Source organism: Micromys minutus, assembly GCF_963924665.1.
Source record: "Micromys minutus genome assembly, chromosome: 19".
NCBI lineage: Eukaryota > Metazoa > Chordata > Mammalia > Rodentia > Muridae > Micromys > Micromys minutus.
This window is the reverse complement of record NC_137954.1, coordinates 22,635,981-22,663,641: the sequence shown is the minus strand read 5'-3', so window position 1 is coordinate 22,663,641 and position 27,661 is coordinate 22,635,981. Positions and strand designations below refer to the sequence as shown.

At 45.5% G+C, this 27,661-nt stretch overlaps 1 protein-coding gene across 1 annotated transcript in view; it reads left to right on the top strand.

Moving 5' to 3' along the window:
• MREG (melanoregulin) overlaps positions 1–25,873 on the top strand; it is a 48,980-nt gene extending 23,107 nt beyond the window's left edge. Inside the window, exons 3-5 of the mRNA XM_080933494.1 lie at positions 21,461–21,551; positions 23,197–23,360; positions 24,152–25,873. Coding sequence (XP_080789620.1) covers positions 21,461–21,551; positions 23,197–23,360; positions 24,152–24,286 — 390 coding nt within the window. The 3' untranslated portion in view covers positions 24,287–25,873. The remainder of the gene's footprint in view (positions 1–21,460; positions 21,552–23,196; positions 23,361–24,151) is intronic.
• The last annotated feature ends 1,788 nt before the right edge of the window (positions 25,874–27,661 follow it).

The following is a 27,661-nucleotide window of genomic DNA, read 5'->3' as shown; positions in this document are numbered from 1 at the left end:
GCAAGGAGTGCTAGATAATTTTTAAATGTATCCTTTGGAAGTTCCAACAGTATATTGAAGGAACCGAACCATTTCTCTTCGAGTAACACCAGCCCCAAAGACTTGAGAACATTCATACTTGGGATTCTCTGAATAATGAAAAATAATTTCAGAACAGTGTGTGCTACAGTCTCTGTGTGAACTCTGGGGCTGCTGTGGGGGGCGGGGAGCACGGAGGCTTCTTCACTCCGGCCGAGGCTGACTTTACTCCAGATGGAAAAGGATGCAGAAGAGAAGATGCGCAGTGAAGGAGAGGCTCACTGTTATTTTTGCAAGCTCTCAAGCGCTAGTGGAAACCTGACTTGGAGCAGGGGAATGGACGCACAGACGGACAGCCCTGCGGGTGGTGAAAAATGCTGAAAAACCGCTTCACGTGTGACTGAGAAATGGCAAATACTCTCACACGCATGTCAGCAAATCATCATCCTTATGCTCTTGCTCACAAAACGACTTCTACTTCATATACTACTCAGTCCTAAGAAGCTCAGTAATTGCTAGTGATTCACTATCAGTGCACTGGATTTATTCATTTTATTCATTTGTAAAAACAATAGTAAGTATACTGATTTTATCCAACATAATAATACTAAAAACAGTGCTTAGCTCTAGTCTCCATTTTTTTTTTTTTTTTTTTTTTTTTTTTTTGCATATTAGGATGCCCTGGTAACAACTCAATAAGTAAGCACAGTTATTGTTTTCATTTTAAGCAACTTACCCAAGGCCACATACCTGCTATGTTTAAAGCCAGGATTTGAATCTGGGCTTTATGAGTCCCAAGATGTAAGGGAGAGCAGATACCACCAGTGCCTACATTCAGACTTAGATGGTGTTTCAGAGAGCGTTCGAAGAGATGTGTTGAAGCCAGCACCTGAAAGACATTTTCACCTGAGGAAGTCTCATGCTTGGCAGGAGGCCAGTGACCACATTTCAGGAAGTGTTTCTCAGCTTAAGGTTTTCCATGGTGACCAACGCTGCTCACCGTTTGCAGGGTTCCTCCAGCAGCTCTCTGACGACTTGGTGCTTAATTCTGCAGGGCCGGGAATAAGTCCAAGGATCTTGAGCTTGCTAGGCAGGTGTCCTGCCACTGTGTCATGCCCCCAGTTCAGATCTGACACTTTTGATTAAGAAGTTACATGTTAAATGTCAGATCATTCTCCTCAGTACTTTTAAAGGCATCATGGATGACAGAAATTCCGTGCTTACGTTTTAGGCTTATAAGTAATCACATGATCAAAGATGTATGCAGTTGTCATGACAGGAACCTGCCAACTTGTTACCCAGGTTGTATTTACGCATCAACAGGTGCCACACGGTCACCAGATGCTTGTGTGGATGGAATAATCCTGTAGAAACCGCTCAGGCCAAACCCCAGGGGAACAGCTAGCTAAATAGTATTAGTTTTTCTTTCTTTCTTTTTTTAATGCCAAAGACAAAATCACAGTATGAGGACTAGGTTCTGGCACCCTGTTGCCAGGCATAGCACACAGTTTCTGTAATGTTGAAAATAGCATCTGGCCTCCCTCAGGGGCTGTTTCTAGCATTGGGTCCTATGTTCGGGCTATCATGTCCTCGATCCAAGAAGAAACAGCAGAGCATAGTCGATTGGGATATTTGCAGAGAAAGGGCGGACCTGATTGAAGACCAGGCACATGGAGGATCCTTGAAGACACTTGGATTTTCCAGCTGGGCTCTGCATTACTGCCCCAGCAGGTCTCCAGAGTTGGGCAAACCTCACCCTTTCAGAGACACCCGATTGCCTACTAAGGGCTTAACACTGGCTAGTGTTGGAGATGGGACTGCAAGCTCACACCAACTGAGACGGAGCAAAGCAACAGGGGGATGTTTAAGCCATTTTCCAGATAATTCTGGGTTCTTCCAAAATGCCTTTTTTTTGGGGGGGGGGAGATTTAAATAGTCTCTGAATGCATTCTTTTTGTTTGTTTGCTTATTTTGAAGTGTGGGGGTTCAACCTAGGGCACTAGGCAATTGCTCTAAGAGTAATCCAAGCCCTTGGTCCCAAATGCGTCTTTTCTGCATTTTACTTTGCTAGTAACCATTTGGATCTCGGTGACTTAGAGAGGGATTCAAAAAGCATGAGGAGCCAGGGCCTTGCCCTGTTGCCCGGGTGACCGTATTTATGACGTGCTGCTGTGTGTGGCATGCTGTCCTGACAAGTACTGAGTTCTCAGAAGCCCAGGGAGGAGGACTTTGGGGAGGGGATGTTTGGAAACTGAGTCATCTCAGGGCTGGAGGAAATGAGAGTAACTGGGTCCCAGCTCGGGCCTAGGTGACCCAGAAACCTGTCTGACTAGAAACACCCTTCTGGTCTCTCCAGTAGGTTTGGGAAAACCTGGGCCATTTTTTGGTTAAAGGCAAAACTGTCTAATTGAATCTCTTGACTTGCTGCTGCCAGTAGACAGTAGAGTCTGCGCATGTTTAGGAGGACACACCCTATGTAGATAATACAGATCAACAACTTAAGTGACTGTGGGGCTATTCTGGCAACACTGTTGAAGATCACTTGTTTTGGGATCACACAGCTTTGAGTGTAAGAGGTGTATTGTCACCGTGTTCTAATTAGACAACACCGTATTGAACTTTAGAGTAACTGTACTATTTGTTTTCAAGTTCGGGTCACAGTCACCAAGTCTTAAGTGGGATGAAAGGGGATGTTTGCTAATATCTGGCCAAAAATATAAGGCAAGGCTTTCTCGGACAAGCTGAGACATAGGCCATCTTGTCCTCTTTTCTTTCTTGTGGTCAAATATATATAACAAAACTTACTATTTAGTTATCTTCTCTCTTTTTAAATATATATGTGTGTTTGTGTGCATGTAATTTGTTTGAGTGTGCGTGTGGACGCCAAATGACAACCCCAGGTGGTATTCTCCAGGTATGTCCTCCTTGGTTTTTTAAACACGGTCTCTCACTGGCCTGGAACGAAGTAGCTAGATTGGTGGCTCACAAACCCCAGGAACTGCCTGTCCCCACTCATCTAGTGCCAGGATTACACACATCTGCCCTCACTCCTGGCTCAAATTCTTTTCTTTATCTTTGTTGTTGTTGTGGGTACATGTGGAAATGGAGGGAGTTACTTCCCTCCCTCCTCTGCCTCCTGAGTGCTGATGTTAGGAGCACGTGTCCTTAGACCTGGATGTTTTATGTTACTTAGAACAGAACACTTGTTGGAGTGGATTTGGGGATTGAAATCAGGTTTGGCAGCAAGTGCATTTACCACTGAGCCATCTCACCAGCCAGCCTGCCTGCCTGCCTTCCTCTACTTACGTTGGTTCTGGAGACTGAACTCAGGGCCCTATGCTTGCCAGGCAGTCTCCCAGCTCATTTTAAAACCTCCTGGAATGTTCTGTTTAGTGGCACTAAGCACATTCACAATCTTTGGCAGCTATCTATCCATCAGTCTGCAGAAAAGTCTCAGGGTCTAAACTCAGGTAAATCATCAGAGCGCTCTTTCCTGCGAGGGCCATCTCAACAGCTTTTATCCTTTTCTTTTTCTTTTTTAAATTTAGGAGACTGTCTTTTTATGTTGTCCAGGCTGACCCAAAAATCTCTCAGGTTTATCTCAGGCTTGATACAGAATGCTCCAGTCTGCAGAACCTGCTGGGATTAAAAGGCAGGGGCAGCCATTCCTGTTGCGCTGTTTTTGAGACTCTGTCCTCATTGGCTTCCTTCTGAAGCTGCAGGAAGGAAGGTTTGTGAAGTGATCAGTGTACTTACTTAAGAATACTGACAGCTCTGTGAAGTAGGCCGGACTAACTGGGCAGAAGCTGGCCGCTCCCTCCATGCCCACTGCTTCCCATCCCGAAGCAGAGTGCCACACCTCTGCAGGGTAGTCTATGTGACAGGCAGGCACAGGCAGTTTCCTGGTAAGATTTGTCTCTTTATTCCTCCACCTCAGTGTACAGACGCCAGATGGAGTTGAGAAGAAACGAAAACTGCAAACGTGCCTTAAAAGTCTTTGAAAACCAACAAAACAAACAACCAGTTGACACCCCATCTTAGGGTTTCTATTCCTGCACAAAACACAATGACCTAGAAGCAAGCTGGGGAGGGAAGGGTTTATTCAGCTTACACTTCCACATTGCTGTTCATCACCAAAGGAAGTCAGGACTGGAACTCACACAGGGTAGAACTTGGAGGCAGGAATGGATGCAGAAGCCATGGAGGGATGCCTCTTACTCACTTGCTTCCCCAGTCTTGCTCAGCCTGCTTTCCTATAGAACCCAGGTCTACCAGCCCAGGGATGGCTCCACCCACAATGGGCTGGGCCCTCCCCACCTTGATCACTAATTGAGAAAATGCCTTACAGCTGGATCTCATAGAGGCATTTCCTCAAGAGAGACTCCTTTCTCTGTGATAACTCCAGCTTGTGTCAAATTGACACTAAACCAGCCGGCATACCCCTTTTCATTTGAAACACTGAGGATTAATACCAAGCTAAGTGTCCATTGACCTTTAAGGACCGAGGGCATCAGAGATGCCGTCAGCAAAAGACGTGGATGCATTGAGAAACTTCTCACAGCGGTCTTGTGAAGTGAATGAACTAGTGATTCTAAGAGTGAATAAGCAAGAAAAGCAAAGGTGTTAATTGACTCATCTTAATATTGTCTGAGGAGAAATGGGCTTTTGTCAACGTTGATTACAGGACAGGCATACTCCTTATTTCTTCTAATAACTGCCCATTATTACAAATGTAAACAGAGACAACCTTGTCAGGGCTGTTCTGATAAATGTACAGACAGATTTTTATAGAAAAAAAATACTGTGAAGCCTTTTCCAACTTCAGGAAACCCAAATGTGTGACTTTGGTTTAAAAGTATCCAGGATATTATATGTGGGGGATTGTGGTAATAGGAAGGTGGTTTCCATTTTCCAAAGGAGCTAAGTTCTGGCTGGTGTGTCTATGTATCAGTGCATCTTGCTATTAACAATAGGGAAGGTTTGATTTAGATATAGTGCCCCCCCCCAGTCTCTTCCTTAGTTCCTATTCATCTTATTTGGTTTTTTGTTTGTTTGTTTGTTTTTGAGATAGTCTTATGATATAGCCTTGACTAGCCTAGGACTTGCTACGTAGACCAGGCCTGCCTCTTCCTCTCAAGTGCTGGGATTAAAGGTGTGTATTATCAATCTTGTCACTTTATTTGTTTATTTAAGACAGGGTTTCTTTGTTTAACAGCTCTAACTGTCCTGGAACTCACTTTGCAGACCACGCTGGCTTCAAACTCACAGAAGTCTGCCCGCCTAACGCCTCCCAAGTGATGAGATTAAAGGCGTGCATTACCACTGTCCAGCTTATTTATTTATTTAGTTAAGGTTAATTTTATGTCAAAGTATCTATTACAGTGTATTTGGCCAGATAATCTGGGGACTGGCAAGGTGGCTCAGTGGGTAAAGTGCTTGAGGTTCTGGGCTCAGATCCTCAGCTCCCATATTAAAAGCTGGCCATGGTGGCATTGGCCTTCAAGCTCATCAGCGAGGGGACAGAGATGGAGGATCCCTGGAGCTCGGAGGCCAGCCTCTACCTGTATCACACTGTTCACTGATCTCTGGGTTTGTTGGTAGGCCCTGCCCAACTGGATGTGGTGATGAGGATCTAGAGTCAGGGCCTCCGGCACGTGCAGCAAGCATTTCACCCCTCAGCCCCCTTCCCAGCCTCTGTCACATTGTTTTGAAAAGTAGGAATCTGTCCAGTGAAAGTAGAGGCTGGTAAATCCCAAATGGCTGCACTGGTAGGTGGTATGCAGCTTGACCAGCAATGAGGAAGGTTTATGGGCACATCTGGGAAAGGTCTGATTGCTGGATGGCTAGGTATGCATATCACATAGATACTACTGTGCAGTGGAGACTTACATTCCTCTAACTCTGTAGCTTTCTTACTGCTTGGATACCATTCAGGTGTGTTACCCCGTAGTCATAGACTTTATTTCAGTAAAACATTCTCACTATTTTATAACATGATTTCTGACGATTGTCCCCTCCATCCCAATTCCTTTATTTATTTTTCTCATTTTTTTATTACTCTGTATTTACACTTGAGATGTTATTCCCTCCCCCATGCCCTGCTCCACTCTCCCCTCCCCCTCCGTTTGCCTTCACAAAGGTGCACTCCCTCCTAATGACCCTCTCCACCCCATTGCCTTGGCATTCCCCTACATTGGGAAAACATGCCCTCCCTGGACCAAAAGCCTCTTCTCACATCGATGCCAGACAATGCTATCTTCAGCTACATATCCAACTGGATCAATAGGTCTCTCAATGTGTGCACATAGGTTGGTGTTTTAGTCCATGGGAGTTGTGGAGGGTTTGGTTGGTTGATAATGTTGTTTTTTCCCATGACCAATGCCTTTCTAGACGGATTTGATTTGCTTTAGCTAGATAGAGTGTTCTGGGGATGGGGTGGGGATGAGGGAGGATGTGGTTTAGGAATGTCCGAAGCAGGCTTCATGGAACTCCTCCATAGTGGACTGGCTTGAGACCATCGGTCACGTTTGCAGTGTTCACTCCAGAGCCTTGTCCCCACTCTGTCCTTGTAAACAGTCCTGCCCTGACTCCTGCCCTCTGTGTGCCTTGCTTCTCTTAGAATAAATGAAATCGGCTCTTAATTGCATGGAACTCTTGAGAGCCTTGGGCCTTGACCCCCTGGGACTTCCTGGTGTCAGTTTGACTCAGCTGCGGGATCACGGGAGGATTCTGTAGAGCAAGCAAAAGAGCTGCGGTTCCTTTGCTGGCTTTGGCTGCACCTGTGTGGACATAGGAGGCCCTTCAGTTCTGGAGGGGTGGGACCTGCTTCTCAGCCTTCAGGTCCCCAGGGTGCAGGGGATGGGGGTTGTCAGGGTGCTGGGCTCCTGGATACCTGTTGTTCTCCAGTAATTGTCATGCATGCTGGTGTGGCTGTGCCACTTTGTGGTTGTGCAGTTTAAGAGCCTGTTGTGTAGCTAATGAATACCAGGGGCACTACTAATTGCCCAGGTTAATTAAGAGTCAGGTGAGGAAAAGTCACACCCAGCTTTTTTTTACTAGTTCATCGTCATTGTTATCGAACCACTTAACAAGGGGTAATTTCCTGTGGACCTGAGCTAAGATGAGCTTGGCTCCTCCTTCCCTGAGCCGAGTGTTTTGTTGTGAGCCCCTTCCAGCGTGCAGAAGTGGGCCGGAGATCTATCCCGGAGGGGTGTGCTGGACACAGCCTTCTCTACAGACACCGAATCTTATCTGTTCAGTTGTCCAGCTGAACGAGATTCTGTTTCTTCTACCCTTGTTTTTACCCTGATTTTCTTCTTTTCCTCCCCCCACCCCAGCTTCAGTTGACCATGCCAGAAAAAATATTGAAAATAGGTGTAAAAGGGTAAATCTTGATGTCCCTTGGGGACATGGCCTCCTTAGCTATTTGCTCTGGTCTCTTTCCAAGCAGCCACAGAAACTTTGGGGGACTTGGCCGAGGCTCTAGGAGTGGGGATGGCGGGAGTTTGCCAGAAAAGAAGACCCGAGACTATGAGCTGGGTTGGGATCCAGTGTTTTCTATTTCTGCAAAAATAAATGGGAAAAATACTTTGTCATATTATATTGAGTATCCTCTTTTGTGCATAAAGTTGCTAAGTTTCAGAATTTTTTTCTAATGTGTGTATGTGTGAGTGTATGTATGTGTGTGTGTGTGAGAGTATGTGTATGTGAGTGTGTGTGTATGTGTGTGTGTGAGTGTGTGTGTTGTATGTATGTGTGTGTATGAGTGTGTGTGTGGTGTGTATGTGTGTGTGTGAGTGTATGTGTGAGTGTGTGAGTGTGTGTATTGTATGTGTGTATGTGTGTGTGTGTTGTGTGTATGTGTGTGAGTGAGTGTGTGTGTTGTATGTGTGTGTGTGAGTGTGTGTGTTGTGTGTGTGTGTGTGTGTGAGTGTGTGGATGTGTGTGTGTGTAAGAGAGAGAGAGCTGCTGGGTGCAATCATGATTCATTACTGATTTGCTTTCCCTGGCAGAGGTTCGGAAGGAATGGGTGATATGTCGGGAGTCTTTGGAGTAGGATTGCCCTACCCTCTTTGTGATAAAAAAGAAGAGTATCCTCAGCTTGAAAAGCTGTCACATCCATAATCTTTAAGGAATTCTCCCGTCATACCCCAGCAGGGTGTTTGTCACATGGTCCTTTGACGATGCCCTTAGCTTGGCACAAAGCACACACGGTTCTTCCAACACGTACTGCAATACTGCAACCGGAAGTTTAAATAAAGCAGATGTTAGGAGGATTTAACCTGCAGTGCACTTTTTAAGCATTCATTTAATCATTTTCCTATTTATTTAGTTGTGTAAGGGGCCTCACACATGTGAATGTCTTGGAACACGTGTCAGGCCGGAGGACAGTCTCTAGAACTGGTTCTCTTTCTGCCATATGGATGCTGTGGGTTGAACTCAGGTTGGCAGCAAGAAAGTGCTTTTACACACTGGAGCTAGCTCACTAGCCCCAAAGCATTCATTTCTTAAAATTTAATCATTTTTTATTTACCAATTTTGTTATTTGGTAATTTTATACACGTGTACACATACATAATATTTTGTTTACTTTCCCCTCCATACTTTCCTCCTCTCAATTTATTATTTAATGGTTTTGTTTTGTGGCCTATAGTTTAATCAGGGCCAGTTGTGTAGCCATTGGATTAGAGTTCTCTCTTGAGACCTAATGGGATCGTCAGGGTTTAAGTAGTCGAAGGCAATGAATCTGCCTGAATCTAATGCTACCAGAGAGCTGAGTACTGAGAGCTAGAGCCTTCTGTATCTTCTCATCCACATCTGACCGCTGCCAAGCCTCATCTTGTGTGCGCCCTGTGCGGTATCCCGAACTGCTGACGTTGTGACTGGGATGCCTGTGTCTTGCCCTAAACATGTCATTTTGCAGCCCGTCTCCTTTATTTTTCCAGCTCTTAATTTCTTCTGTCCCCTCCACAGTGCTCCCCGAGCCTGTGAGAGAGGGATGGTATCAATGCCTAGGGGCTGCTACTTTACAGTTTTGAGAGCGGAAACGAACCAGTCCGTAGTCATATAGGATTTGAAGGACCTGATCTACCCAGTGCTTTCCTGCTGAGCAGCCAGGCACACCCGTGGAAAAGGTTCTCCTGACCTGAGGACTTCCTTGGGTTAAAGTTGAAACAGCGTCACCACCTTCTGAACCCTGACAGAAGCTTGGGATGCAGGATTCCCTGGGATGGAGACGAAGTCCTGAGGTTGGAGGCCAAGGCCCCAAACACAGACAGCAAGCTCCTGACCAGTCTCAGAGGTGGTGAGGGAAGACTGTGGACACCCCGGGGATGCCCAGAATGCCTTTCCCATCTGATAGGCAGCACAGGGAATTTGAGAACTGGTCCTCCTCTCTGTTGGCAGATCCCTGGGTGGTGTTGAAACACAGTCCTCCACCCCACTGACTTTACCTGCTTCTCTGCCCTAGTTTCTAAAGGGCAACTCTTGTTCTGTTTCTGCTGCTTCCTACTTTTGACTCTTCTGGCTGCAGAAAGTTGAGGACAAGACTATATAAAACCACTGAGCAGCAAAAGGATCAGAGCCTCTGCCCGCTTGTCTGTCCTTTCCCCTCAGACCAGGACATTATTTGTCTTCCCTTTATTTGTCTGTCCCTGTCTTTATGTGAACTTCTCATCTGTCACATGGTAAAAAAGTCTGGTCACCAGGAGAGCATTGGGTTCCTGGAGCTAGAATTGTGGATGGTGTGGATTCCCTGATATGGGTGCTGGGAACTGAACTCAGGTCTTCGGAGTGAGCAGACGTACTTTTCCCTGCTGAGCAACCTCGCCAGCCCCATCTGCTGTTCACTTTAACAGTTTAATCCGTGGTCTGGTTTTTATCTCTTACCTGTTCAGAGCGATCTTTGGGCTGTATAGAAACTAGTAGGTGCACACACTGAAACATCTCAGGGTGACACACATCTCAGGGTGACACTCTTCCAGCATATGTCCTTCCTCCAAGGGCAGGTGGCTGCTCACTTTGCTGCTTTTTCGTCAGTTGTGGAAGCCTCTCTGATTGTCAGATGATTGTCAGAGTGGCCTCCACAGCCTTGGGTATGTAAATACTTGGCTTCCATTTGGAGGTGCTGTTTGGGGAGGTTTAGGTGATCCAGCCTTGCTGGAGGGACTATATCATGGTGGGTGGGGTAGGAGAAGCTTTGAGAGTGCGTGGCATTGTGGGAGGAGGTTTGAGAGTGTGTGGCACTGTGGGAGGAGCTTTGAGAGTGTGTGGCACTGTGGGAGGAGCTTTGAGAGTGTGTGGCACTGTGGGAGGAGCTTTGAGAGTGTGTGGCACTGTGGGAGGAGCTTTGAGAGTGTGTGGCACTGTGAGTGGAGCTTTGAGAGTGTGTGGCATTGTGGGAGGAGATTTGAGAGTGTGTGGCACTGTGGGAGGAGCTTTGAGAGTGTGTGGCACTGTGGGAGGAGCTTTGAGAGTGTGTAACACTGTGGGAGGAGCTTTGAGAGTGTGTAACACTAGGGGACGTGTTGAGAGTGTGCAGCTATAGCCTTCCCTTACTTCCACTTTGCTGTCTGCTTTGAACTTGCAGTTGAGGATGTGATCTCTCAGCTTTATGCTTGCCCCAGATACCTCCCTACCATGGTGGACCCTCATCCCTCTGGAAGCATACACCCAAGTAAGCCCTTGCGTCTGTAAGTCACCTTGGTTTTGGCATTTTATCACAGCAGTGGAGAAATAACTAAGATACCAATTCAGTCCTTTGAGATTGCTCTTAACCCTCTCCTGAGAGTCTGAGAGTGGAACTCTTGTGACATAATCAACCCTTGAAGGTCCCATTCTGTTCAGAGCTGTTACATTAGCAATGAAAATTTCAATCCAGATTTTGGTGGAACAAACCATATTCAAAGCTCATAGCATGGGCGTCACGATTTTTACAGAGTGTTTTTGCTTAGGTTCTGAGCTTCCAGAGGTGAGAAGCTTCAATTCTGTAGTGGATGGAATAGAAGGCACTGAGGCTGTGTGGTTACCTGGGAAATCTGCATTGGAAGCTGTGATCAGTAAGGAATTCTTCTGTGGAGACCTGGGTTTGTTTGTTTGTTCTTTCTAAAGATTTGTTTATTATATATAAGTATACTGCAGCTGTCTTCAGACACACCAGAAGAGGGCATCAGATCCCATTACAGATGGTTGTGAGCCACCATGTGGTTGCTGGGAATTGAACTGTGTGTGTGTGTGTGTGTGTGTGTGTGTGTGTGTGTGTGTGTGCGCGCGCGCGCGTGTGTGTGTGTGTGTGTGGGTCAGAGCTGGTTCTTCCATCCTCTGTGGACTTTGGGGATTGAACTCAGATCATGAGACTTGCAAATGCTCTTCTTGCCTAGTCATCTGGCCCACCCTTAGAGTAAACAGCAGCGTTGAGCGTTTGAGCTGAATTTCCCTTCCAGTTTGCCAGCTGTTTTTGCAAGAAGAGTTTTATTGGCACCTAGGCCTACCTGCTTGTCTATTCTCTGTGGCTGCTTTCAGCACAGTGACAGAGTTGAGTTGCTAAATTACTGTGTCTGGCCACAAGAAGAGCTAGATGGCTGGCTCCGCTTGTGGCTGGTGGACTTGCCTGAATGGTCATGTGATCTGATTTCCATATGAAAAGAGTGCAGAAATGGCTCCTTCCTGGAGCCTTCTCAACCACGCTGGAGGAAGAGGCCTGCTTTTGAATTGAGAATCTTGGAGTTTTCCCCCCATTCACTGATTTTTTTCCCCTTTGAATAAACAAATGATAATATTAGTCAAAATTTAAAGAACTAATCTTTATTATAGTTAAAAGTTGTGGTCTGTGTGTAAGTCAGAGCTGGTTCTTCCGTGGTCAAATCTGGGGATTGTACTCAGATTGTCGGGCTTGCAAATGCTTTTACTTGCTGAGCAGTCTGGCCCACCCAGCCGGGGGCATCTTTAGAGTTTTAAGGTGTTTGGATGATTCCAAGGAAGCAGCATAATCCAGACACCACAACTGACACACACATGAACTCACAGAGACTGTGACAACAGTCACTGACCTGCACAGTTTCAAGCCAGACCCCCAAATCCCTGTGTTGAGTAGGGGAAGCCACAAAGCCCTACTGTAGCCTAACCAAGAAGCTTTTGCAACTAGTACCTGCTGGAAAAGGGAGAACCAGTTTTCCCTGGTGGAATGTCACTGGACACAGGGGCTCCAGGACAAGGTCCCATGCTGGGAGTGGTCTGGTCCACACAAAATGGACACCTCTTTTGTGTACGTGCTTTTTTATTTGTTTTCTATTTCTTTTTCCTTTTCTTTTCCTTTCCTCCCTCCCTCCCTTCCTTCCTCCCCGTCTTTTGGTTTTTGTTTTTCCTTGAGAGAGAGGATGAGAGAAGATGAAGTTGGGTGGGTAGGAAGGTAGGGGGAAGAATATGATCAAAATATATTGTATGAAAAAATTTAAATACAGATTTAAAACTCCATAATCTTTAATTTCCAGCTATATTGAAATGTACTCCTGTTTAGATTACTGTGAAACCACCTTTCCCCCTATGCTTCTGGGGTTTCGAATCGCCTGGAATCGCCTTAAGGGCTTCGTTTAGTTAATGAGAACCTACCCTGTGGATACGGAGGCAGGCAGGTGACTGACAGGACAATGGTCTCCTGTTCTAGAAGGGGCCGTGTCTCCAGGATTACATTGGGTTGATAAGGAGACCACAGCTGTCTGTGCCAGCATTAGGTCAGGTAATGATCAACAGATGTGTCAGCCAGAGAGTTTTCAGGTGAGACCGGGACTGGCTGCTTAAGTGGCTGTCTTCCCTTGAGGTCTATATCTCATCCTCCTTAAGACTTTGTTAACAGTAAGCCCTGAGCACCCAAGGTCACGTGCAAACACACCGTCTCATACAAGGGCGTGAGCATCTTGAGATTCTGGCATCTGACAACAGGATATGCAATTTAAACCTGTCCTCTGGTGAGCTTTACATTACCCTGAATTTAGCACCCAGTAAGATAGAAGTAGCTGCCCATGGTCCACCCACACATTTAAACTCAGCTGAGATCTTGGAAGTGGCCTATTACATTCTAGGTGTGTGAAGTGTGACGTGGCCATTTCTACCTTGCTAGAAATAGTAAGTCTTCCTGTGAGCAGGACTTAGTCTTATTGTCCTTTGTTTTTGGTGACAGCAGTAGATTGCCATTTTCCCTGTAGCATCTGGAGCCCCAGAACTCTGAGTTTGTTCCAGGTAGTTCCTTAGGCACACTTGTGACTCTTGGAAAACACTGCTTCCCCTGGCAGCATCAGTGAAGTCACATTCTGAGTTGTCACCCTGAGACCTGAGACCACCCCACTGCTCCACATGTTAGACAAAATGAACTAGCAATTAGTAGTCCCTTTGGACTTTGACGGCCGCTGTGCTAAGAGCTACCTTTTGGCTTAATCTGATTAAAATCTGGTAAGGAATTAGGTCAGAGTCCTTGGACTCCAGAGCCATCTGTTTGCAGAACTCCAGAGGAGAGAGATAACGAGTAAAATAAACAAGGGGGCGGGAAAAGCGCTGCTCAGCATTTGCCTTTGACCTTTCCTAGGTCAACACCCTACTGGGCAGAAGCAGATGAACACTGGACAGTCAGTGGAGCTGAGTTGGCACCCAGGGCACATGTGTCATTCCAAGGTGTTCCAAGGCATCAACCCCAGGATGGTATTTGGGTCTGATCGGCATGTATACAGTCTGCCCCCAAAGTTTTCCTTTCTTGGTCTTTGAAAGGGTGGCATCATTTCAGGTGGACCTCAGGGCCTGGTGGTACAGCAGCAACCTAGGGCTAATGGCCTCATGGATTCTGGTAAAAACTGATGTTGGGTGACTTTTCCTGGGGAGATGGGAAATGAATGTTTATTCACCTCAGATAAAGAGGGCACCGATGGACCAATGAAGGGATTCTGTCCAAGTCTGGGGACTGGACTAGTTCAGGGGTTAATTGCAGGAGACTCACCATGAGGAAACCACACCCTAGTCCATTGTCTTCTGACATAGTCATGGTTGGAATCTAAGGGAGAAGAGCCTTATGAGGCTCCTGAGCCTGTCCCCTCCCTCCAGGAGGAAGGCTCACAGGCCTGTCATGTGGGTTATTGTGGGTACTCAGCTGTCAGGTGGTGGTGACTTTCAACCTGGAGGAAACAGATCCATCACACCAAGTTTCCCTTGGCAAGTAGATAGTCTTTTATTTACAAATTATTTATTTATTAACTAGCTGATAGATGCGTGTGGGCGTGCGTGTGTGCGTGCATGTGTGTACGTGTGTGTACATAGATGTATGTACGTGTACATGGTGCATACCTGCAAGGATCAGAGGACAGTTTCCAGGAGTTCTACTTCTGTTGTGTGCACTGTAGAGACTGAACTCCGACCATCAGGCCCAGTGGCAAATACTTACCTGCTCCACCCTCTCTCTCAAGGAGATAGTTCTGGAAGATCAGTAGGGAGGACCCAAGTATTACTGAACCAGGTCCGTTTTGCCCGCCACGTAGGCTGTCAGACATTGAAACAGTGTGGGGTTTGTTTGTTTTTTTTAGACAGATTCTTATAGCTAGTCTCAGTGCCTGGAGCTCATTTTGTAGACCGGGCTGATCTCGAACAGAGAAGCAGTCATTTACCACCATGCCTGCTTAAAATGATGAGCCAGTCTCTCAATTTTTATTTTGTCTTGATTGTCTAGACAGGATTTCTCAGTGTAGTCCTGGTTGTCCCGTAATTTGCTCTGTAGACCAGGCTGTCCTCGAACTCAGAGATCCGCCTGCCTCTGCCTCCTAAGTGCTGGGATTAAAGGGGTGCGGTACAATATGTGTTGAAATTATGGGTTTTTCAAAATAGGGAGAGTTTACTCAGGAGGCAGCCAAGAGTGTGACGTCTGGAGAGCAGGCCTCAGCCATTCCTCTTCCAGGATATGGTTTAGGGTATTTATGGCTAACATCTGGGTGGTCTGGGTGTGGGAAAGGTGACTAGAAGTAAGGAAATTTGGGGAAAAAAATGGCCTGAATGTGTATAATCAAATTTCATGGTTCTTCCCATTCAGAAAACAGGGACATTAGCATGCTTTAGATGTGCTTTGGTCAGCAGTACCAACCATTTTGAGCCGCTCCCAAGTTCCTAGAACACAGCTGTAAGCATGTGGCCCTCAGGAGAGGTGTTGACTGTAAAGCAGCTCACAGAGCGCATTGCTTAGCTCCCCACGTCCACAGGCGGTGATGAAACTCAACACCTGGAAGTGTGCAAAGCCTTGTCCCTCAGGCTCACGGGGGCAGCTCCAACAGCAGAAGCTGCTCCTCCTGTTACTGAAGGAGGGTCTCCTGAGGCTAGTGAGACCTTCAGCAGAGTTTGACCCAGTCAGCTGAAAAGGCTCTGGTTACCAGCAACTAAACCCTCCTTTCTTAGGCGGGGTGCCCCATAGCAGGGACATTCAGTGACTGAAGTCATAAAGCCAGACGTGGGGAAGACGAGTCCCAGAGTCCCCATAAGCTCACGTGCCAGGACACGGACCCCTCTGGGACTGAATTCCTCATCTCCCCGCTCCTCAGAGGTTCATCTAGGCTGATACTTATCCTTTAAGTACTGGGTTTCTCTGTCCCTTGGGATGAGGCAGAGGCCGATGGCAATGAATGGAGCAGCTGTCTAGGAACAATGAAATATAATCCTATCTTTCCTGCCTCACACCATGTCTGATGGGCAGAGAAAGCAAGCTCTGAGGGCACTGAAAGGCGATGCCCCCTCTGCTCAGGTGGCCTTGCCCCTGTCCAGTCTAGAGATGTTTAGAGGAAACTCTGGTCTTCCTTTGCATAATTGGCTGTCTGTCACCCCCCTTCCTTGCCAAGTCCCCCCAGTTTGTTTCTGGAACCAGGTTGCACGAGATCCGGCTGCATTGGCCTTCTCCCGGCGGAGCAGCTAGAGAACAGAAGAAAGCTGCTCTTCTGCTCCCTGGACCGGAAGGCCAGCAGATATCAGTTTTGAAAGACGCACGTTATGTCCCCTTGCAGCCTCATTTCCACACCACATTGGTGATAGCGGAACAATATTGTGGGTTAAATTTGGGTCTGATTAAGTGGCAACCCCTTGAGAAATAATGGGATTTGGGAAGCAAAGAGTCTTGGATTTAAATGTAGGTTTTTCTACTCAATTAGCTGAGTGGTTTACCACATAGAGTCTCACCTGATAGCTTTCTACCGTAAATCCTCTTGGATTTTCTTCTGAACATGGTGCTGAATATAGACAGGCAGGTTAGGGCCTGTGACACAGTGTGAAAGAACCATGTCTGGAAAGTACCTTCCAGCTCTCAAATGCCTGATCATAGATAGAGGGGGAGGGCTAATGGGTAGTTTGGTTTTATTCTATCTTATCTTCATTGAATTCATTGTTTTCCAAATATATGTGAGCCAAAATACCTTATGAAATAAATGTGCTGTGTTCACAATAGGAGAGGATCATACAGTATACATTTCCTTATATTTATTTATTCTGCACGTGTGCACATACACCCGTGCTACCAGCGCACATGTGCATGTCAGAGGACAGGCAGTGAGAGTAGGCTGTCTGCCTCCACCATGTGAATCCTGGGAATGAAACTTAGCCCTCTATTTACCGAGTCATCTAGCTAGCTCGTGTGTGTGTGTGTGTGTGTGTGTGTGTGTGTGTGTGTGTTTTCTAATAAGGTGTAGTGCTGTTTCTAGATTTAAAAAAGATACTACATCACCTACAAAACTTGGCTTCCTCGTGCATCTTATGTGCACTTTGAGCTCAGCAAACCCACTGGCAGATGCTCCATGGATGAACTAGTTCTAGTGTCTAAGGAGCCTACACTCCAGTAGTGAAGGACATCCTGCCCATACCGATGTAGCAGTGTGCAGACAGTAAACCTACAACGTTGTTCATGAAGGGGCTGAGAGAGTGCAAGAGAAGCCATTATTCTCAGTTAAGCTGGAAGAGGTGGTGGCAATTTGAGCTGAATCTTGAAGGCGGAGTGGAATGTAGATGGTTTACAGTTCAGAGGTTTAGTTCTTTGTCGCCATGGCAGCATGAGGGTAGGCATGGTGCTGGAGGAGTTGAGAGTTCCACATCTTTTGCATCGGGATAGGCAGGCCTCCGGAAGAGACACTGACTTGAACAGCTGAAAACTCCTCCTGCTCGCCCCGAGTCACACTTCCTCCAACAAGGTCACACCTCCAATCCTGGCACTCCCTACAGCCTGTGCCTGTAGGGGCCATTTTCATTCACACTACCACAGGGTCTAAGGAGTTTAAATTAATGCTCCTCTTCAGGGCCAGATTCGGCACTCAAAGCTGGACGATGGTGACGTAAGATGACTTTGTTCTCTCTCTTCAACGATGTGGTTTTAACCTTTGTATCAGTTAGTTCTGATCTGGACCACCTAAAGAGAAGAAACACCCCCCCCCGGGGGGGAACCCATCCCCAAAAAACCCATCCCCAGGTGTTCATTTCAGCCACACAGAATTTGGCTCAGTTCCCAGGTGTTTTTTGGAATTAATCTTGCATTATTCTTTTTGCCAGATCCTTGCTACTTCCCTCATTCTAATATTTAAGGTCACCACAGCACGCTGACCTCAACACACCGCTTCGGAAATTACGGGAAAACAAGTACAAGTTCAGACAGGGAAACCTAATGTTTGGTGCTTAATGGAATGAAATCCTCTGATGAAAGTTCTTTAACGGATTTTGAATTTTTATTTTCAGGTTGTGTCGAACTTAAAAAAAAAAAAGCAAATCGTTAAAATTTAAGAGTTCTAGAAGCGCATCAAGAATTTGTTCCTTCCTAGCATGAGGAAATAGCTCCCCCCCCCCCCCCCCCAGTTCAGAAGAATTGTAATTGGGGAAGATTTTATGTGTTGCCGTTCCTCATCTGCCTCACATTCACTCTGTTACTTGGAGCCCCGTGTTTAAGGGGAGTTTGGTCTCCTGACCAGTCCTTCTATTAAATCCAATTTTCGGTTCCGTTCACTTGCTCAGGCTTCTCCTAGTTTCAGAGCTGCAGTATTGTCAAAAGAAGGTAACGGCAGTGGGTGAAGTGGATGTGTGGAAGCCATTCATCTATGTGTAGGGTGTTTACAGTGGGGAGGCTGGGACCCGAGGGCGTGTCAGCTGGTGAGTGTTCGCTTGCTCATGCATAGATCGTGAGTAGGTAAGAAGCCTGTCCCTGGTGGCCTTTATCCTTTATCTCCACAGTGGTTGGTGACAGTAAGAAGGGATGTAGGAAGGCTCAGTCCACTTGCATCCTCTAGTGTTACTGTCCGGGCACAGGACCCAGGTATGGGATTCTTGACCCCTGGTAGTCACTAGCTCAGCCTAGGGGTTGAGACTCTTGGCCCTGAAAACATGACAGCCCTCTGGAACTGTTGTGACAGGGGACTACGGGTTGTCATTTCTGGCTCTTACAGACTTTTATACCCTTCCTTCCCTGTCAAGGTTTATTTATTTATTTTTATGTGTATGGGTGTTTTGTCTGCATGTATGACTGTCACATGCGTTCAGTGCCCTCAAAGACCAGAAGAGGGCATCAGAGCCCCTGGAATTGGAGTTAAGAGATGTGAGCTGCCAAGTGAGTGCTGAGAACCAAACCTCGGTCTTCTGCAAGAACAGCAAGTGCTCCTAACCACTGAGCCATCTTCTCAGCCCTTATTGGCCCTCTCTTATTGAATTTTCTTCCTCGTACCCTGGTTCTGCCCTGACAGCTCTGGAACTTTTCCTTGCAGAGTCTTTTCAGGTAGTCAATCACAGCCAGGAGTTGGGGATGTGCCATGTGGACTGTTCTTGGTTAGCTAGGAGTATTCAAGCACAGCAAACCTTGTCACCGGGGATGGACTCTTGGAGGGCGGATGAGCTCTCTGTTGGAATTCGCAGGATTCAGGTCTGGACACACTGGCAGTTGTGAGACATTTGACATCAGTGCTGGGAACCAAACTCAGGTCTTGGGCAAGAGCAGTGAGTACTCTTAGCTGCTGAGCCACCTCTGCAGCCTCTTGGTATTGTGTGTGTGTGTGTGTGTGTGTGTGTGTGTGTGTGTGTGTGTGTGTGTTTAAACTGTATCTACACTGACTTGGAGGAGGGTGTATGCTGACTTCCATTTGAAGGTCATAGAAACCGAGCCTCGTAGTAAGCCATGTGGTGTAGGTAGTATTGTAGGTGAGGCATAGGCAGTGGAGTAGGCTGCCAGTGGGCCTGGATCCAAACCTGGGCAGACATTCTGGCTCAGCACAGTAGGTTGCTTTGAGTCATCACATGAGTACTATGAGGTCTTCCTGCTTTAAAGACCATGGTTCAAGTTTTTCCTTCATAGTTTATGCAGTTAGGGGGCAGGGGCTGTCTAGGTATGCTTTAATGTGATGCTGAGATGAGGCCACGGTTGCATATTATTTATTTTTAAATAAAAAAAATACTGTTGGTGTATGGGTGTTACACACGTCTGTATATTATGTGCATGCAGTGCCCCCAGAGGCCAGAAGAGGGCATCAGAGCTGCTTGGAACTGGAGTTTCAGAGGGGTGTGTGCTACCGTGTGCTGTGGTCCTCTGGAAGAGCAGCTAGTATTCCCAACTGCTGAGCTGTCCGTCTCTCCGTGATTTCCAGATGACTTAGTTAGCTACCCTCCCTTCCAAGAGCTTTCTGTCTTTGACTGTAGACACTACACACTTGTACACATGCCCTCTGCTCTTTTTCTTTTTATCATTATTTTATTTTTTAAGGAGTAGGAAATCACACCTTTCTGCCTTAAAGAGTATAGCAGAAAGCCTGTTCTCTTCTTACGGTGTGCCCTCAGATAGTCTCAAATGCAGCAATGACAAAGCATTTTTTTGTTAGCTTTTTCTTTTCCAAAGTGGTATCTTCCAGTGCATTCCAATGGCAGCTAAGCTTATTTCCCCGAGCTAGGCATGAGCGTCGAATGACAATCTGCAAGGTAAGTCTGTTTTGAAAAGAATTTAGCAGGAAATGAACGGCGTTGTTGAAGCCTTTTCAGTTGCAGGAGTCAAAATATTAAATAGCTTGAGTCTTAAATCAAACGTTTAAAATGCTGTTCTCTGAAGCTGAGAGTGAGGACAGTTGTGTTGTTTCCAAGAAAGGGAAAGGTGTTCACTATAAAATGAGCTTCTTCACAGATAAGTCTGTCTGTAAGCCCGTGACACCCGAAGACAGCGGTTCTCAGCCCTCCCAGTACCATTACTCTTTAATACGGTTCCTATGTGTGCTGATCTCCCAACCATAAAATTATTCTGTTGCTACTTCATAATTATAACTTGCTATTGTTACAAGTCATAGTGTAAATATCTGATATATGACCCCCAAAGGGGTCTCAACCCACAGGTAGAGACCCACTGCCATTAGAGAATGCTTAGGGTAGTGCAGACCTAAGATCCAGATTCTGTGTTAGGATCAACATGGTGCCCACGTTACCCAAAAGTGGATAAAGGACTTTCCAGAATGGAAACCCTTTCATGGATTCCCACGTGCCCGAACAGTTTGCCATATCAAGAGTGTCGCTAAGATCAGGATGCTTGCGACTCCTAGAACTCTATATACCATCCTATTAACAAGCTGAGATACAGATTCTTGGTATTTTCTGTTCATGAACTTTGGAGTAAAACTTCTGTTCAAAAACCATTTCTAGTGTTTATTACCTGGAATATCTTTGATTCATCATATAAATTATAAGAGCTTTACTTTCTTTATCAAATTGCTCCAAATACCTGGGTTTTATTAAGTCTTTATTGTAGGCAGTCATTGACATTTTTTTCCTTTCTTTTGCATGTGTGTGTGTGTGCGTTTGTGAGCTCGAGTGCACGAAAGTGAGCATGCACACGCACATGCTGATGTGAGCAGTCTTCCTCAGTCACTTTTTATCTTAGTCATAGAGGTAGGGTGCCACACTTGAAACCAGGACTCCCCAATTTGGCTTGTCTAGCGATCCAGGAAGGCACTGCCTCCCCCCAGTATATCTGGCTTTGAGCACTAGTATTAGAGACTTAGCCCTACACCCACTGGGCAGCTACAGGGTGCTGGAGATCTGAACTCTGGTCCTCTGGTATGGAAAGACAAGCTGCTGAGACAACCTTTGTCCTAATATTTTATACCTTAAATCTTGACGGTCTTACATAGAAACTTTACTCTCGCTAACCACATTTTCCAGTTAAGTTCAGTGCAGTGGAGGGCACTGATAATCAGAAAGTCTAAGTCACATTTAGAGATGACATCACCTAGAAGCAGAGAGATTCTTCAGCAGTGGCAGCTGATGGCGTTCCTGTCAACTCTGCCACATGCATGCCTCCTTTTCTTTTAGGATTATGTTATGATTAGTGGAGAGGAGAACCACATGTTTAAGCAACTTGCTGTTCAGAGATTCGATAGGGTTTTAGGTCAGAGGGTGTAAGTAAATGTGAATTTTTATCTCTTTACAGGAGTGGCAAAGACTCAACTATGACATCTACACCCTGCGGCAGATCCGCAGGGAAGTGAGGAACAGGTGGAGACGGATCTTAGAAGATTTGGGTGAGTCTGAGAGATTGTGAAACCGTAGGAACGACTGGTCATGTGCTTTTCACGTCTATCATGGTATGGCTGGACCGTCTCAAACCCTCCAGCCACGGAGTAATGGAGACCTTTCATTAATCCCAAAAGCTTGGCCTGAGCTTAGGCCTCTTCCCAACCAGCTCTTGATCTCAAACTGGTCCATTTATACTAATGCATGTTCTGCCCTGTGGCTCGTTGCCTCCTGAGCCGCCACTCACTTTTTCTCCGGACTCGGACTCTTTCCCAGAGTCCCTTACTCTGCCTGGAAGCCCTGCCTTTCCCCCTGCCCAGAAGCCCCGCCTTTCCCCTCCTGTTTTGCTATAGGCCATCCAGCTCTTTATGAAATCAGTCGGAAGGTGATGGAGAAGATGCTTACGAAGCGCTAGACAGGTGATGCTTCATTACACAGTGCACACGAGATTATCTCAACAATCGTTTTATCAAAAGATTGCCAGCCACCGACTAATTAAATTACCTTGCACTGATTAGGTCCTCAGTTTTTCTTGATGTTTCTGTTGTCACCAGTCCATATGACTTCATGTGTCCCCAAGTCCGAGACATCACTGGGTAGTGAAGTCATGTGGCTGTTACTACTTACTGTTTTTGTCATTTTTTTTTTTTTCATTGATTGAATTAGATGGAGAGTGATTGATTGTCCAGGGAGTAATAGCTTTATAAATATGGCAGGTGAAAGAAATACTGTTTGTAAGAGATATTAAGACACAGTAGAAAATTCTCAAAGAAGCAAAAGGGAGAAAAAGTTGAAGGGATGGGAAAATACACAGCATTATGGTAGACATTGAATAGTGACCTTTCTTAATTCTACTAGGGTTGAATAATTATGTCCCCACATCAAAAAATAAGCTTGCTCTAGTGTTCAAAAATAAGTGATCACCTTTAGAGTCTTTGCTATCTTGCTTTGAGGTAACATGGTCCTCTGGCATTATAGATTTCCAGAGGTGGCTACCAATGTGTCTTAGTTGGAATCAGTGGGGTAAGGTGGATACTCTGCCCTCTTAACTTGTTCAGTACTGCTGTGAGTTAATAGTTTACTTCTCGCAAGTCAGTCTAAGCATTTTCATTCTTTGAGTCTTTTCCGTCCTTGGGAAAGTTAGTTTTCCACCGCTTGACTAGATTACTGTGAGGATGAAAATGGGGGTTGAAGATGTAGGGTCCTCCAACCTCTGAGTGACAACTTGAGCGGGCTGGGAGAGGTGCAGGGATTCTAGAACACGGCTGCTTATGTGCAGTGAGCAGTCAGGGCTCAGACTTCCTTTAATAGAGGGGAAGGTAATAAGAAAAGCCAATAAAGAAAACACGAGCTAGTTTTAAGTAAAGAGCCTCCCACCACACTGTGGGGGAAGCAGAATACAGTAATGCTTTTGACCATAGTTCTCGTACAGAATTCACACCTAAGATTCCTTTGTTTTATTTTATTGCTTTCAAGACAGCGTTTTTCTGTAACCCAGCTGTCCTGGAACTCAGAGATCTTCCTGCCTCTGCCTCCAGTGTTATGGGATTAAAGGCCTGCACCACCATGATAGGCAGGTTCTTTTAGTGATCACAGGGATAGTATCACAGGATGGGCACTCTCTAGTGATGACTTCATTTTTTTCTATCTTAGGCTTTCAAAGGGAAGCCGACTCTTTGTTGTCAGTGACCAAACTCAGCACCATGAGTGATTCTAAAAACACAAGGAAAGCCCGAGAGATGCTTTTAAAACTGGCCGAAGAGACGTCTATCTTCCCAGCCACCTGGGAGCTCTCCGAGAGGTATCTCTTGATTGTGGTAAGTGGATATCTCCCTTATCTGCCATGTTTGGCTTTGCTTTTGCCTTTTCTGTTATTTTCTGGGATACCTGCCTAGCCTCACCAGCTCCAGCCTCTGTATACAGCTGTGGCCATTGGTACCAGAGCCACCTGAAAACTTCGAGGGGAAGAATTTCTGGATCTCACCTAAAGCTTTTGAGGCTCAGGCTGTGGCCAGAGTCTGCGTTTTAGATGACTCCTGTTGTGTGGTTAGTTTCAGCCTTTGGTCAAAGGGTCAAAGCATCTGTCCAGCCTAAGATTGACAAGATTGGTGGAGGGGCTGGGGAGATGGTTTAGTTTGTTCTCCGGCATCCACTTTAAAAGCCTGACGTGCTGGCACTGCTTGCAAACCCAGGGCTGGGACACGGAGAAATAGGCAGATGGCTTAGGTTTGCTGGCCAGCCAGCCTAGCTGGTCAGGTGCCTTGCAGTGAGAGACTGTTTCAAACAATAGTGAAGCAAAGCTTGGGTGGTTCTTGAGGAAGAACACTAAAGGTTGACCTCTGGCCTTTATGTGCACACAGGCTCACTTGAACACACACACACACACACACACTCACATTACAGAATATTGGGGGAAATATCTTGGATAATGTAAATGAAGAGGAAAGGCAAGTCTCTAAGACGTGAAATTTTTAATGAATGTTTTACTTGCCCGGTGTTTATTTCTAAGGCAGGCTTTATAATTATTAAATTTTCTCATCCATGTGGCTTGGTTTCTAACTTGGCAGGCCTTCTTTTTTCTTTTCTTTTTTTTCTTTTTAAACTGCAGGACCGGCTCATTGCTCTCGATGCTGCTGAGGACTTCTTTAAGATTGCCAGCCAAATGTACCCCAAGAAACCTGGGGTCCCATGCCTGGTAGACGGCCAGAGAAAACTGCACTACCTTCCATTCCCAAGTCCCTAAAGGGAGGCCCAGGTGAACGGGGTTCTTTTACCACGACACAGTGATTTACCAAAGTCGGACAGCTGTCTGCAGTTTCGAGTGAGCCGGGAGAGGGCTTTCTCCAGGCAAACACTATTGTGAATCCTACAAAAGGAAAGGTCTTCCTCAGGGCCTGTGCTTAAGGATGCTCTAGTTACATTAAAACACTCAGTGACAAGAAAGGAAGGCTAAAGAGCTGGTTGGTGGGTAGTTCTTCCTGTATAAGTCTGGTTTCAAGAATCCATGGCTTCGCTGGTGGTAGAAGCTACAGTGGCTCCTTCTGTGGAGAACTGGTGTTTACTAATCAGCAGAACAGGGTGTAACCCAGCCCTCAACTACATCACCAACTTTCAGGTCATCATTATCAAGTGTAATGCTAGACAAGGTGCCCCAGATTTCACAAAACCCTAGGCTTCCTGTGACCTCTGATTCAGAAACACCTGCAGCAGCTGGGGTGCTGTTTGGGGCATCCCTTTGAGCATCAGGCATGGCTATTTAGAATATAGGTGAGCCAGACAAAAGAAGTGTGTAGACAGGCAGCCCAGATAGCAGAACTTCCTGCAGCTAAGGCCTTCGTCTGGGACAACAGCACCCTGAATCCTCGGCATTAACCCTCAGCACTGAAGTTCCCCAGTCGTCTCGATTTTTTTACGACTTGCCCATTTCTGGCCCCAAAGCCCTTGGCATCTGTAAGCGGGAATGTTTGGCCTCTCCTTCCTGTCTTGAATCTGTGTCCTGACGACCAGCTGAAGGTTGCAGCTGTGCAGACTTGGTGATGTGCAAGAAGTCGCTGCTGGATCTTCACTCTGAAGGCTACTTTCAGAATGGAGCGATTCTAACAGTGCAGCTTGCCCATAGTGTGAGGAGCCCCGCTTCCCAAGATCGTAAGCAAGGAGCTCGCCAAGAGATCGCGCTTCATTCTGTTGAAAAGCCTTTGAAGACTTGTGGGATTTATCTGTAGACTCCTGAGAACAATAGAAATATTTTTATTTTTTAATGATTTTGCACTTCTGACTTCAGGTGGAAAATAAATTTGTATTAGTCTGTCCAGGGGATTGTGACTTGAAAAATTTCATATCCTAAGAAAATTTTTTTTCTTTTTGTCTGGCGTGGATTTAAATATTTACTAGGAAATACATGTCCTCCATTCTTAATATATTGCAGACTAATTTAACAAATGTATTTCAGGAAATTTTTTCTAGTTTAATAAGTAAAAGTTGTATTACTGTGTTTTTTAGTGTTTAGTGCTTATTGTCTATTTCATGTTTAAAATTAGCCTGCAAATATTTTCTGTCACTTCTGTGGGCTATTAGAAGATAAACAATAAAATAAATAAAAGACATCTTAGAACGTTGTATTGTTTTAATCTCTCAGAACTTGTTTTGACTTTTGTCTTCTTTGATATCAAAATAGATGAAATTGTCTCTGTCTGTGAATTGTAAACCATTAGCCACAGTTTTTATGTTTTGGTAACAAGTAAGGATAAAATTACTCTGTGGTAACTAAAATACATGCAGTTACCCAGGAGATGTTTCCCCAAGGAATTAAAAGACTTCTGTGTGCCTTTAAGTTGAGTGTGTGTTGTATTTCTGATAAATTAGCTTCTTTATTCAGTATCTTCTTGTGGACCACGTCAGTACTTCTCAGATTCATCTCTGTGTGCTGGGTGTGTTTAAGTGGTAGATGTGAACATACTTTTTAAAAAGATTTATTTATTATGTATACAATGTCCTGCCTGCGTGTATGCTTGCACACCAGAAGAGGGCACCAAACCTCATTACAGATAATTGTGAGCCACCATGTGGTTGCTGGGAATTGAACTCAGGACTTCTGGAAAAGCAGCCAGTGCTCTTAACCTCTGAGATATCTCTCCAGCCCGGAAACGTATTTTTATATTAAAATTATTTCTTCTACTGAGTGTTGGGAAAAAAAAAATCCCTGTAACTAGCAGGTCAAATACCTGCATTCATTTTCCTGGATGTTATTGGACAGTACAGTAAAGTATTTCTTAGGGAAAACATTTGCTGTGGTGATGAGGAATGTGTTCATGGGACACTGGTGTCACTGAGATGCTCCCTGATGCCTCTCCAGGCCAGATGCTATTACAGGAGAGATTTCACAGATGGCAAAGGTACAGAAGGGTCAGGGCCTGGTGGCAGCACTCCATCCTCTGAACACATTGTGATTCAATTATCATCAGGCATGGCCTGCAGAGAGCTTTGGAGACAGCTAATAGAATGTGACAAATTCAATGGCTCAATAGGGAGAGTATTGTTCAAGATGTACCACTGAAATTTCTCAAGGTTGGGTAAATGGGAAGCAGGACAGGACCATCCTAATAAAAGATTATGATCTCTGCTAGGTTGCTAGAGCTTGCTTACTTTTTAAACCCACAAACTATTGACCAAAAGACAGGGTAAATCCCCAAGAAGAGGGACGTATAATCCATTGTGGGAGTGTCTGATAACTCCCTGTGGTTGTTTGTGTGGAGGAGAGAGAACATACGTTCTCCAAGGACAAGGAGCTACAAGGTCCTTGTTTCCTTGACCCTCGGGAATTGGTGTGTAGTTGCTAACTCCTTTTTCAGATAGCAACATTGGAGAGGTTATGAATGGCTTCTCCGCTGGGACTCACTAACATTGGATTCATAATTTACCTCACTGACATCTCCCCACTTCCAGAATAAGTAATTGGGCCAAGCATAACTTGGGTCTTGGCTTGTGGGTAAAGAACTATCTCAATGGGAAAGACAAATAGACAGTTGTGAAAAATCTCTACCCACTGACCAAGACAGCAAACTATGAAATAACTGTTTTATCCTAGGGAGATGTCAGACATTACTTTTTAATAATTATGTAAGTTATAAATTATATAAGTGTGTATGTGTATGGGTGTTTTGCCTGCATGTATGTAAGTGTGTTGTATGCATGCCTGGTACCCAAGGAAGCCAGAGGCACTGGAGTAATAAGACTGTTTTAAGCTGAGATATGGGTCCTAGGAACTGAACTCTGGTCCTCTGTAAAAAGGCTAGTACTCTTAACATTGAGCCATCTTTTCAGCACCAGCCAACTAATTTTTTTTTTTCCAGCCAACTAATTATTAATGGAAGTCCTTACTGAAGCCTATAGCTTATTCAGGCATTTTTAGTTTTTCCTAACATTTTTTTCCCCCAGGACCCCACCTAGGTCACCATTTTGCATTTAGTTTGGTTGCCATGAATCAGTAGACTTCTTTTGGTCTTGTTTCTTAGATTCTCCTTGCTCCCAGTGGTCCCGATATTCTTGAAAAGTACTGGTTAATAATTGAGAGGAGGGAGTGGTCAAGAATTCAGGCTGCTTTTGCGGAGGACCCGAGATC